At 55.7% G+C, this 13,116-nt stretch overlaps 1 protein-coding gene across 1 annotated transcript; it reads right to left on the reverse strand.

Moving 5' to 3' along the window:
* Positions 1–841: 841 nt before the first annotated feature.
* Positions 842–8,744, reverse strand: TMEM222 (transmembrane protein 222). The gene is made up of 6 exons (XM_027740339.1): positions 8,629–8,744; positions 6,083–6,167; positions 5,516–5,547; positions 4,688–4,784; positions 4,267–4,397; positions 842–3,325 (listed from the first exon to the last, which is right to left on the reverse strand). Exons 1-6 carry the CDS (start codon positions 8,742–8,744, stop codon positions 3,238–3,240), a joined length of 549 nt encoding a protein of 182 aa, XP_027596140.1. The 3' UTR covers positions 842–3,237.
* Between the last annotated feature and the right edge of the window lie 4,372 nt (positions 8,745–13,116).

Genomic DNA, 13,116 nt, shown 5'->3' on the forward strand with positions numbered 1-13,116 from the left:
AGAGGCGAGGAGGGACCCCCGTGGCCCTGGGGGGGTTTGGCATCCTCACCTCATCCTCCAGCGACAGATGTGTGTGGGATAAACCCCTCGGAGCTGCCACCCCGCAGGAGCTGAGGTTTGGCTGGAGGGGCTGAGCCAGAGGATCCAGGTGGTGTTCCATAAGATGGATGCACTGTGAAACCCCTCAGCCTCTGACACAACCCAATTTTAAGGCTGATCTGCTCCCCACACACACAGCTCCAGCCTCTGGATATCAGATGGAACACAAAATCGGTGGCAGTCAGCAGGCACAGCTTCCCCTGCTCCCAGCTCAGGCAGCAGATCCTGCTGGGAGGGGGAAAACGAGTCCAGCTCTTCCCATTCCACTCTGCTTCTGGCAGCCCCGGGGCCAGCACAGGCATCCCCTCCCCCTGGGAGCATGGAGGGCTCCAGACTGGAAAGGGAAAGGAGCTGGGAATGCAGCATCTCCAGGAAAATAAGATGGGAGAGACAAAAGGCAAACTGTCCCCAGCTGAAGGAAAACCTTGGAAAATTAATCTTACATCCCAGAACACTTGGTTTCCCCTGCCCAGGCATGAGACCTGGCACCAAACCCCACAAATCCTTCCTGCACTGCAGGGATGGGGATCCTTCTGCCTCCCAAACCTCCTTCCCAACAGCAGGGCTGTGAGTTTTCCCTGGAGGAGGGAAATGGGCAAGTTCATAAAGTAAAAGGTTTATGAGCTCCAGGATCCAGCTCCTGTGGGCAGGAGAGAGGCCAGGGGTCAGCGGGGCAGGGGGGATCCCAACCCCGCTGCGGGCTGGGAGGAGGGAAGAGCCTGGACAAGAAGAGATGCAGCACTTGGAGACATCCACAGAAATCAGTTTATTTCCCTGCCATCGGGATTATGAAACCACAGAAGCAGAGTTTAAATATTTACAAAGAAATCCAGCGCCCCGCAGAGATGAAGGGAACAAAGGATGTGAGGGACGGGGGGCTCGCCCTCGCCATTCCAAACCCCGCTTGGGTTAAAAAGCATCGGGAGCAAACGAGAGGGGGTTTCACAGTGGGGTTTTGGGAGTCCCAGGAGCGGGGCTGCCGGACACCCCCAAGTCTCAGCTTTGGCAATTCTTGCGGAGTTCACGGATAAAACACGGGCGGGCCGGGCCCAGGGGGCTCGAGGTTATTGCTGCTGCGTAGGACGGGTCAGCTCCAGCCCCAGGGCCGGTCACTCCAAGGAATCACACTTTAAATAAACACAGAGGGAAAGGATTCCTCTCTCCCAACCCCCCGGGGCATGCTGGCCTGTGGCTACCGGGTGGAAAGGCAGGGGAGCTCCAGAACACACCATCCTTTCATCCTAAGGTTCTCTCTGATCGGGATCTTGGCTTTCTGAGCAGCCCCAGGGCCCAGCACCCTCCATCCCACGCTCCCCACACAGGAGGGAAGGGACTGTACAGAGCAGACACCGGCATGTTGGAGCTCCAGAGAGATGGGGAAGGGTGCCAAGGTCGGCATCCACCCCAGGAAAGCCAGCACAGGGCGAGAGAGAGACCATGAAGGAGAAGGGAGAGGCTTAAGGGGCAATTTAAGTGACTGGGGAAAAGGAAACACAAAAACAAGCCCAAGAGGAGGCTCCAACCCTCCCATATGGTTGGAGGAATCAGGGAGGTGGGAGAGGGCAGGGAGGCACATGGGGAGGGGTCTGAGAGCCAGGGGGGTAGCAGTGACTGGGCTCCCCAGACAGAGACTGCAGGGAGTCCAGGAAAGCTTCCCTGCTGGCCATAGGCACTCCTCGAGCTTGAAATCCATCAGGCAGCAGGGTAACGAGCTGGTTTTCTGACTGGAAAAAGCTCTTCTCCTCCCTCTGCAGTCAGCAGGGATCTGCTCAACTGCACATGAGCCTTCAGCCAGGCTTGTTTTTTAAGAACCCACCTGGCTCAGGGCCCTCCAAAACCAGCACCTGCAGGGCAGAGCCTCGGCAGACACAGACCCTGACATGGAAGGGGTGCTGGGTCACACCCAAACTGCCTTCCTGCCTGGCACTCAGGAGTCACCTCACCCCCTACAGCCCATCCTGCCCCTCCCAGGGCTCAACAGGGCCATCAGCCCCCCACCACTGCCTGCCTCACACCAAACCCAGCCCTGCAAAGCTGTACCCCAGGTGTGCCCTCCAAAGCACACCAAAGGTGCTGAACCAGCCCTGAACCACCGCCCAGGGGGAAAAGCCAGTGTCCCAGTTCGCTGCTGCAAAGCCCAGCCAGAGGATGGGCATCTCCCAGTCCCTTCACCTCCTCTTCTCATCTCCGGTGGCCCCTCTAAGCTCAGGTGCTGTTCCCACAGGGGCCTCCAAACCCCACTCTCAGCCCTCTGCCCCAGAAACACGTCCCTGCCGCCGCCTGGGAGACACAAAGGACAGGGATCAAAGGAAAACGAGAGGCTTGTGAGGAGTGCAAGGACAGATTTAGCTATTCAGAGCACAGGGAGAAGCAGGGAAGCGCTATTTTCTCTGGCACAAGCTGAAAGGGCCCGAGCAGCTGATTCCCAACGCTGCACCAGGCTCCTGAAGGGGTGCAGACTGCCATGAGCCATTCCCAAGCCAGCCCATCGACTTTCCTGCCTTTCCAGGCTCACCAGCGGGACCAGGGGAGCTGGCCCTGCCACAGAGCGTCCCTCAGGAGTGTCCCACCTCAACACCTTCCTGCCACTGCCAGGGAGGGAGACAGTGAGTGCTGGGGCACCCCATCCCCCCGGGAAGAACCCCACACCTCCACTTGGAATGTGTGCTGCTGGAGAGACGTGCAACAGGGAAAACAACTCCTAACTGGAGACTCAGGGAATCCGAGGGAGCATCTGGTGGAATCTGCCAAGAGGATGAAAGCAGGTGATCAGAGAGAACCTTACAAGGTGGATGTGCTTGTGCTCCTGGAGGAGGCAAGGTTTGCCTTGTGGCTTTTCTTGGCACTGAAAGCAAAGGTGCCCAACCCTTCCCTTTCTTGATCCCATTCCCACCTCCCCAGCTGCAGGCAGGGAGAGAGCAGGAGCTTCCAGACCCCTGACACTGGGAGACACCATCGACAGAACAAAAACAGGAGGAAAAGAAGGCAGTTCCAGGAAACAAAGATGAGCTGTTACAATGGAGTGGGGTCACCACCTTCCCTGGAAAACGGCTCCCAGAGTCCCAAGCCTCCATCCCGCTGGATCAGTCACAGTTTCTTCCTTCGTGTGCTCAGGGATTGGGGGGTTCAGAGCTGCCATCACCGCAGGTGCAGGGTGAGAACAACGGTCACAATCACCCCCAGGAACAGGATAAAGGGCAGCCAGGTCTTCACAAACCCCCCTATGCTGCAAGAGGGAGACAGGGGGAAGGTTCAGACGTGGGAAACCAGCAGAGACAAAAGGACGGGGGGATAGCTGGAGCAATCAGAGGGAGACAGACGCCTTTCTGACTCTGTCATCCACTGCTGGCACTGCCACACATCCCCTCATGCTGGAGATACAGTGTAAAAACTGGGACTAAGTCAGGTCCACAACAAAAATATCACAAAAACAGGGCTGGAATCTCCTCCCAGCTTAAATTAAGTCAGAGACTGACACATTTAATACCTGCACAGACAGGAATGGTGACAGACCACAAAAAATGAAACCTCATTACCACAGACATCGCTGTTCTGAGTGCTGGTGGATTTAACCAAGACAGCAGGAGCTACACTGGTCCAAAAGCTGGTAAAGAAGCTTTTCCAGAACAGGGAAGAACCCACAGAAGTGGAGCTTTATGCAGGGCAGTCCCTGCAGAATCTCTTTTTCAGGCACAATGAGCTGGAATGGAGATTCAGTGCCCTTTCCTTAAGGAAAGCTCAGGCTTTCCCTCTCCACCCCAGTTGGAAGCTCCACAGCTGCTGGAAATCCAACTAGTTTTTATGTAAACAAGATTCAAGAGAGGGAAGAGAAACCAGTAATCCTTGGAGACAAGCCATCCTGTGACCTTATGTTCTGACCTAACCCAGCCAGAAGACAACACAGAGTGAGATTTGCTTTAGCTAGCATTTCCCAAATTCCAGGCGCTCCAAATTAGCAGCCAGAAAGAGTATTTTGGGAGCAGCATCTAGTGCAAACCAGCAAACACTCCTGAATCTAAGAACAGGCAGTGATGGTGCCACCCACCAGCAACACACCCACGGGTTGGGAGGGGGGGGAGATGTTTCTCCCTTTTCCACAGGACAAATGGATGCTTTAGAGGGCTCAGGAGAATGAAAGAGCTGAGTCCAGACTGTCCCTCGGCTCACCTGACGTATTTCCCATACAGGAGTGTGAAGAAGCAGAGTTTCACCATGTTCCAGGAGGTGCTGTTATCATACCTCATCAAGTTTAAGGCCAGGGCCACGTGGGAATGGCAGTTATCACAGCAAAGGTTGTGCTGGAATGGAAAAAAAAAAAGGGATTAGACATCCTGTTCCTGACCCAGACCTGGTGCACCCTCCAAACCGCTGGGGAGATATAAAATCACAGAATCCCAGAATGGTTTGGGTTGGAAAGGACCTTAAAGATTATCCAGTTCCACCCCCTGTCATGGATAGGTACACCCTCCACCAGACCAGGCTGTTCCCAGCCCTGTCCAACCTGGCCTGGAGCACCTCCAGGGACGGGGTATCCCCAGTATCTCTCCAAACTCCAGGGATACATCCCCCCCCCCGACTGGAGCCGTACCATGCGGTGCTTGTACTCCTCCGAGGCATCGTGCACGGCCGTGTCCCAGGCGTTGGGACCAGTGGCGTAGACTTTGTTGGGATCCAGCTTCCAGTACCTGGAAGGATGAGAACAGATCCCACTGCATCACTCTGCTGCTGCACCTTCACCACTTCTTGCCCTTCTGAGATCACAGAACCTCCGGAGTTGGAAGGGACCCGCGAGGATCGTCGACTCCGACTCCCGGCCCTGCACAGGCTTGAAGGACTTGGAGAAATCTGCTGCCTCTGGAATCCACAGAGCCCAGCTCTTCGAATAAGCAGAGGGCAGCAGAAATGGCTGCTCAGCACCCACAGCACCCCAGAGAGAGAAATCACAGACCTCAGGGGCACAGAACACCCTGAACTGCTTTCACGTCCCGTGGTACAGAACCTCCCGGCCATTCAGGACACAAACCTGACCTGACACATCCACAAACCCCAGGCACCTCTTCTCCTCCCCCCAGAATCATTAACAGGACGTCAGTGACGACAGTTCATTAGCACAGCCAGGCACTGTTTACTCAGAGCACTTGTTACCATCATCTTGAAACGCTTTAGCCTTTTTCTTTTTCTTTTTTTAAACAAAGGCTCCACACAGCTCTGGTTATTAATGCCATGACGTTGCTGTCACGCTTCTAAGAAGATTTAATTTAACGTGGTTTCCTGAAAAGCAGAGCCACAGTGGCCATCAATGTGAATTAGGGCAGCTGAACACCAGGAGAAGCAATATCACAGCTCCTCTGTCCCCATGAATTAAAGGACACCAGCAGGTCAGCTGGTCAGTTTAATAAAAACAAAGGGCACTTACTTCACTGGTTTCCCAAATGCCATGTTGTCTTCCTACAAAAAGAAAACAAGAGGAAAACCGTCTCAGGAGGATATAACCCCGTGCAAAATTCATGGCATGGATCGTGCTGGATCTCACAGCCCGGGATGGCTGAGAGATAAAACTGCCAGGCTGCCTCAGCAGTCCCCAGTCTCCAATCCTGGGTGTGCCTGGCTTAGATTCCGATTGTTTTCATACTCCTGATCTGAGCATGAGTGTATTTCTACTCCAGAAATATTCCCTACACGGGGAATACAGGGAATAAGTGCCTTGTTCCCCTCCTTTTTTTTTTTTTTTTAACTGTTAATATTTTATTAACTCAAAGTTGCAAATGTCCCAGTCTATTCAGAGTACTAATCATCCCAAATTAAAACTCACTGGAGCTGCCCACGGAGCAGCGATCCATGACCTTTAAAGGCACTTAAAAGTTGTTATTTTGCACAACTTTGGAGCTGCAAGAGGCAGGGATGGCTCGAAAGTCACGGAGGAAGGAGAGGAGCAGAGGGAGCAGGGATTCTCCTTATGCACCCGGATCCAGGATCTACTTACGGAGACAAAGTACGGCCCCGCGAAGTCCCGGATCACTCCAGTGGATGTGCAGATCCCCATGTGGCCAATGATTGGGAAGAGCCACCTACCAAGGCAACAAGGGGTCCATCAGGTGGGATATTTGTCCCTGATCACACCGAGGGCTGGGAACTGCTGCAGTGGGAATGGCTGGAGCGGGAATGGCTGGAGCGGGAATGGCCGCAGCCAACGGCACAACGCAGGGTGGGCAGGCAGGGATAACCTGGGAGACACGGCTGGGAGGAGGAAAGGGGGGAGCCAAAGCCAGGGAAAGGCTGGTAAAGACCAGGAAAACAAGGGAAAAACGCACAGGGAATGCCCAGAACTCCGCTGGCAGCAGGTCTAGAGGAGAGCTCCAGACACACACCCCAGACGGAAGGGCGAGCCCCGGTCTCCCAGACAAACCCATTTGTGGAGCCAAGGAAAAAGATTAGATCCTGGAGGAACTGCCTCGGGATAAACCGGACTTTCCACTCCACTGAAAATCAGGTCACCCTGCCCATCTTCCCACCGCCCTGCAGCTTTCCACAGCAACCTGGATTTAAGCTGTCTGGATAGAAAACAGAGTTCCTGGCTTTAGGAAGATCATTCCCTCCTCTAAACGATCCCATTGTTTCGAAGACCTTCTCCCTGACGGGTATTTACAGCCCCAGGGAGCAGCAGACCTTTATCCCAACCCCCTTTCCATCATTATCACTTAGAATTAAATACTCCAGGCCACATTCCAGCCTTCTCCCACATTCTCCAGTATCCTCAGGTTTGGTGATCTCCCTCTCACTCCTCTCTCCCTGAGGGACTGAGTGCAGGGACTAATATTCCAGAAGAGACCACAGCAACGGATTCACAAGCCATGGCTTCACCAGAGACCCTAAAAAACCCACCAGAGATCCCAAAATAAAGTGGGACCGAGGCCTTTGGAGGAAAGTCAAACCACACAAGCCAACAAGAGGGGCTGAGGATATAAATAGCACATAGTTTTTGGATAGCTGTGGATAACAGCTGTGGATAACAACCCTATGACATGGGGAAAGGCCTCTGGAAGTCCAAAGTGTGGCTGGATTCAACACTGTCACCTTCCCAGGTGACACTTCCTCTTTGTAACTCTCCTCTCAGCCAAATGCATGATTATCCTTTCCATGAAGAAATTTTCCCTCATATCCAACCTAAACTTGCCCTGGCACAACTTGAGGGTGTTTCCTCTCATCCTGTCCCTTATTCCCTGGGGGCAGAGCCCGACCTCCACCTGGCTCCACCCTCCTGTCAGGGAGTTGCAGAGGGAGCAGGGCCCCCCCAGAGCCTCCTTTTCTCCAGGCTGAGCCCCCCACAGCTTCTCCTTATCAGACTCGTGCTCCAGATGCCACAATCCACCAGGGAATGCTCCCACAAACACGAGTGCCCAGTGGCTCTGGCAGCAGGGCAACTCTCTTTGTGAGCCCCAGCAGGGGTTAAGGAGGTCAAAAAGCTTTGGAAAATCCTCCAGGAAAAGACTGGGGTGAGAAATTCAAGGAATCAAAAAAGGAAAGAGATAAACGGGACAGCAAGAGGGAAGGTGCAGCTTTTCCTGGGCGAGGAGAGCTCCGGACCATTCCCGATCCTGGCACACACCACACCACATCTTCTACCTGACTTCGAGCTCTGGCTCAGTAAACATCACCTGATGGGAACCGGAGGGGAAGAGGAAGGCAGGAAAACAAGCCTCGGTGTGCCCAGACAACCCCCACAGCCACATCCACAGCTTTTCACGTTCCCACGACCAGAGGAAAACTCAGAAGTTCTCCCTGGAGCCTGCTCACACTTGGCTGGAGAGCCTGGGAAGGCAAACCCAGCCCTAACTCATCAAAAGCAAAGCACCCGAGACTCTCCTCGGGGGCACGGGGTGGTCTCAGATCCCCGCGGGCAAACTTTTGCTCCAAAAAAAGCCTTCCCACGTTCCCCTGGATCCCGCTCCTGCAGGGACAAGCCCGCTCACCACAGAGCCTTCCCTACACACGCCCTGGCTGCGGGGAGGGGGAAAACAAGGAGCCCTTCCCAGGGACAGGGGCCCGAGGCTGCCGAGGACCCCGGGAGGGGCGAGGAGGGTCAGGAAAGGGCGAGGAAAAGCCCTGGGGGAGGCGAGGGGGGACCCGGGAAGGGACATGGGAGGGATCCGAGAGGGGGAGACCCAGGAGAGGTAAGGGGGGGTCCAGAAGGGCGAGGGGGTCCCGAGAGAAGCGGAGTGGGGAACCCGGGAAGGGCGAGAGGCCCCAGGAGAGACAAATGGGGGATCCTGGGAAAGCCGGGGGGGGGGACCGGGAAGGGGGAAGGAGGAGACGGGAAGGGCGACGGGGGACCCGGCAGGGGCGAGGGGGAACCAGGGAGAGATGAGGGGGGGGGTCCGAGAAGGGCGAATGGACACACGGGAGGGGCGAAGGGGGGGTCCGAGAAGGGCTCGGGGGGCTCAGGGAGGAGCGAGGCGGGGGGACCCCCGAGGGGCGCGGGATGGGCGAGGGGACCGCGGAGCCCCCCCCGCTCCGGGCCCCGGCGCTCACGTCAGGACGGGGATCGGGGTCCACACCACGCAGTGGGGGAAGCGGCCGCGCTCGGCATCCGGGGCGGCCCCGCCGCCGCCGCCGAACTGCTTCATGCCGGGCTCCGCCGCCGCCATGCCCGGGGCGCGCGCCCGCATCGCGTCACTTCCCGCGGGCCGCGCGCGCTGCCGGGAAACCGCCGGGACAGCGGGATAACGACGGGATAACAGCGGGATAACGACGGGATAACAGCGGGATAACAACGGGATAGCGGGATAACAACGGGATAACGGGGGACACGGGATAGCGGGATAACGGGATAGCGGGGGACACGGGATAGCGGGATAACAACGGGATAACAACGGGATAACGGGGGGCACGGGATAACAACGGGATAACAACGGGATAACGGGGGACACGGGATAGCGGGATAACGGGGGACACGGGATAGCGGGATAACGGGGGACACGGGATAGCGGGATAAGGGGGGACACGGGATAACGGGATAACAGGGGACACGGGATAGCGGGATAACGAGGGACACGGGATAACGGGGGACACGGGATAGCGGGATAACGGGACACGGGATAACGGGATAACAGGGGACACGGGATAGCGGGATAACGAGGGACACGGGAACGGGGGACATGGGATAGCGGGATAACAAGGGACACGGGATAGCGGGATAACGAGGGACACGGGAACGGGACACGGGATAGCGGGATAACAGGGGACACGGGAACGGGACACGGGATAGCAGGATAACGGGACACGGGATAGCAGGATAACGAAGGACACGGGATAGCGGGATAACGGGGGACACGGGAACGGGAGAGACCCCAGACCCCAAACGTCGGCGACACTGACGTCGGGCTGGAACCCCCACTCCGGTCCTGGACCCCAGCCCCAGGACCGGACCCTAAACCCGGGTTTGGACCCCCGCTATGGGACCAACATCCCCAGCCCCGGTCGTGGACCCCCATCCTGGTCCTGGACACCCCCTCTTGTGGCCCAGCACCCCCAGCCCTGGTTCTGGACCCCTGTCCCAGTCCTGGACCCCAACCCCAGTCTGAACCCCAAATCCGGGCTGGGACCCCCTTTCTGGGCCAGCACCCCCAGTCCCCTGCCAGAAGGGAGCGAGGTTTGTGTCCCTGCCCTGGGACAGCCCCTCCCGGCAGGTCCCTTCACCCCTCACACCCACCTTGTGTGGATCCAGCGACCTCCTCCCTGTCACCCTTCCCAGGGCAGGATCTGGAAGAGCCCCCCCAGGTGAAACCCCCTCAGGGAAGCACGGGAGCAGGAATGACCATCACACAGAGAGCCCCGGGAGAGGGGAGGAGGGGGAGGTACAGCCCAGGGAACAACAGCATTTACAGAGGGAGAATCGGGTTAGAAAAATAACAATTGCTTTATTAGGAAGTTTAATCCAAACTACACGAGGAAGCTGAAGAAATGCGTTTATTCCGGATTTCCACCCACCACAGCACACTCAGAACACAGAGCGAGACCCATGGGAAGCACAGGATGGGGATGTTCTGCCCCAGGGGTGCAGGAGAGCGTCCAGCATCCAGCCCCTGCTCTCCTCTCCGCACTTTCCTTGGAAGCTGGCTCATTTCCTCCTCACACGGAGACCCTGAGCCGTGTTTTCCTGTCGAGGGCATGGAGTGGCCAGAGCTCTCCAGGACATTTGTTGGTGTCACACTGCACCGTGCCAAGGGGTTTGGGAATAAAAATAAACAGTCTTTGCCCCTTCCTGCACGTGGTTGGGCTCCTCTCCAGGCAGCTCCAGCGCAGAGGCTTTGGGATTAACAAACCCTGTTCCCAACAGTCATCACAAACTTACAGCTCCCACTTTTTACTGACATTTCTCTCCTTCAACAAAGTCTTCTCCCTACTTTGTGTCCTGCTTTCCCTTACCTGACTTTTTCCAATCATTAAGCTGAGCCCAGCCTTTCACCTCCATCGATATTCTCTGTTCTGGGACAGAAGAGCACTTACAAACCCACGAGTCTGAGATTAGTGAAGCTTCCAGGGGGAAAGCCCAGGAGATGGGAGACCTCTGCCCATGTCAGAGGGGACACCATTTGGTGTCCTCCCATTTCCAGGGGCCACTGTGGCAGCAGAAATTACTAAGGTCTCATGTTGAGGTGGCCTCCCCACCTCGAGCCACACCAGCTCCTCCTGGGCACTCAGTCTTCAACACAAGTACCTCAGTAATGCCCTAAACACTACATTTACACATTTCCTCGCCTCTACTGAGCCCTCAAGACTTCATCTAACATCCCACCTGATTTCCTAGTCTAGACCATGGTTTAGGATAGCCTAAGAGGTAAATATTTCCAAGGCAGGTGTCAAGAGGATGATGCCAGACTCTGTTCAGAGGTGCCCAGCAACAGGACAAGGAGCAATGGCCATAAACTAAAACATAAAAGTTCCACCTCAGCAGGAGGGTGGCAGAGCCCTGGAACAGCTGCCCAGGGAGGGTGTGGAGTCTCCTTCTCTGGACACATTCCAAACCTACCTGGACACATTCCTGTGTCACCTGCTCCAGGTGACCCTGCCTTGGCAGGGGGTTTGGACTGGGTGGTTTCCAGAAGTCCCTTCCAACCCTGACTATTCTGTGATCCTGTGGAAGCTGCTTTGAGGGCACTGGGATGGACACAGAGTTGTCCATCTGGTGCTCACACTGAGCTGCAGCGTGGGCACTGTCTCTGTGTGACCTGTCACTGTGCCAGGAGCTGATCAAGAGCCTCAGACTGTGCTCCTCGGGATCTGACAGTAAAGGAATTCACAAAACAGTCTCCAAAAGAGAGAAAGCTGACGAAATCAGACACTCTTGAGAGCTAAGCCATGGCTGGTGCCTTGCTTTCTGACAGACACTTCCTATTTTAGGACAAGGAGCAGTGGGTACAAATTGAAAGAGGGGAAATTTAGGTTAGGTATCAGGAAGAAATTTTTAACTCTGAGGGTGGGGAGGCCCTGGCACAGGTTGCCCAGAGAAGCTGTGGCTGCCCCTGGATCCCTGGAAGCGTCCAAGGCCAGGTTGGACAAGGCTTGGAGCAACCTGGGCTGGTGGAAGGTGTCCCTGCCCATGGCAGGGGAGTGGAACAAGATGGGCTTTAAGGTCTTTTTCAACCCTAAACAATTTATTATTCCATTTTGGCACTTGGGATGGAAGATGCACACAGAGGTTGTGTTTCAGTGAACACTTTTTGTTCAACAAAGGAAAAAAAAAACCTCTGGCATTAGTTTGCTCCTGGCCACCATAAACATCAGAGATTGTGAAAAATCCATGAATAGGGGCCAATGTTCACATCAGCTAATGTGGTCCTGGCATGTTTGTCGGATTAGGCAATGGATTTGCTCTTCCTGCTCGTGGCTCTGAGGGCTGCTAAGCAGCATATCACCAGGGACCAGCTCCTTGGCAAAGCCACGCAGCAGGGACATCACTGACAGCCTCAGCAGGACACGTCCCCACAGTGCCACCTCCCGCGCGGGCAAGGGGCTGTTCAGACAGCTTATTCCCTCTCAAACCAAGTGCAGGAAGACAAATCCAGCTGCTGAAGCTCGGGAAGAACACAGCTTTCCCCAGGCTGGATTAAAAAAAAATAAATAATAATAATTAAAACAAAACAAAAAAATCGATAGAGCACTGGTGTATTGCACATCTCTTTGTGTTTGTCAGGGAAGCACAAGGGCTCTCCAGCTCCAGCACCGCACGGATGAGCTGGAGCTGACAGCAGGGTCTTCCTAGTGACAACTGGAAAGCTGCTGCTGTTGTGCTGCTATTGATCTAAGCAGAATACAAAACACCTGAAGTCAGCAGGGAAAAATAGCTGCAGTTGGAACAGGAACTGCAGGGGGGGCAGGGGGGAGAGGACAGGGAGGGGAGAGCAGGTAAGAAGTTCTCCATGCATAAAATTAAAGGCCAGGGTTTTATTGCAGCTCTCTTGCCTGACTACAGCACTGGATCGATGTGCAGAGCAGGAATGGTGCCATCATTGTTTGTGCAAGCTCTCGTTGGAGGAGAAACAAAAGGTTTTGCCAGGGACTTGCCCCTGATGGCTCCTCTCTGCCGTTGTCAGTGAGGAAGCAGCTCTACCTCCCCTCAGCCAAAACATCCTCAGGACAAGGAGGACGTTTCCCTGCTCACTGCAGGTGCCAGGGTGTTGCTCGTACCCTGGTGATCCAGAGCCTTCCTGAGAGGAGAGGATGGACCAGTTTGTCCAAGCACACACCACCATGGGAGCAGCTGGAGCCCCTTCCCAGCCCGGCTCATGGCAGAGCCTGGAAGGAGCGGGCGCCCAGCCAGCTCCTGTTCAGCAGCGCTTCCTTGGGAACCTTCCCTGTTGTGACAGCTCGAACATTAGAGGGACTGCCAGAACCAAACCACTCCAGGAGGAGATCCCCTCCCCCTCCTGACATTGACAGCCGAGGCAGCAGCAGGAGCCGACTGGAAATGTCACCGAGGCACCACGGGCTGATGGAGGACACGGAGCCCGGTGTCCT

This window comes from Pipra filicauda, unplaced genomic scaffold, assembly GCF_003945595.2.
Source record: "Pipra filicauda isolate LSUMZ 115617 unplaced genomic scaffold, ASM394559v2 scaffold219_size1829416_pilon, whole genome shotgun sequence".
Lineage (NCBI taxonomy): Eukaryota > Metazoa > Chordata > Aves > Passeriformes > Pipridae > Pipra > Pipra filicauda.

Excerpts from the sequence above, each read along its gene's own strand:
- TMEM222 (XM_027740339.1), bottom strand. The coding sequence starts at position 8,744 with ATGGCGGCGGCGGAGCCCGGCATGAAGCAGTTCGGCGGCGGCGGCGGG. Across the intron at positions 4,785-5,515 it reads GCATTTGGGAAACCAGTGAA|GTACTGGAAGCTGGATCCCA; the intron begins GTAAGTGCCCTT and ends TCATCCTTCCAG. Across the intron at positions 4,398-4,687 it reads AGGAGTACAAGCACCGCATG|CACAACCTTTGCTGTGATAA; the intron begins GTACGGCTCCAG and ends TTTCCATTCCAG.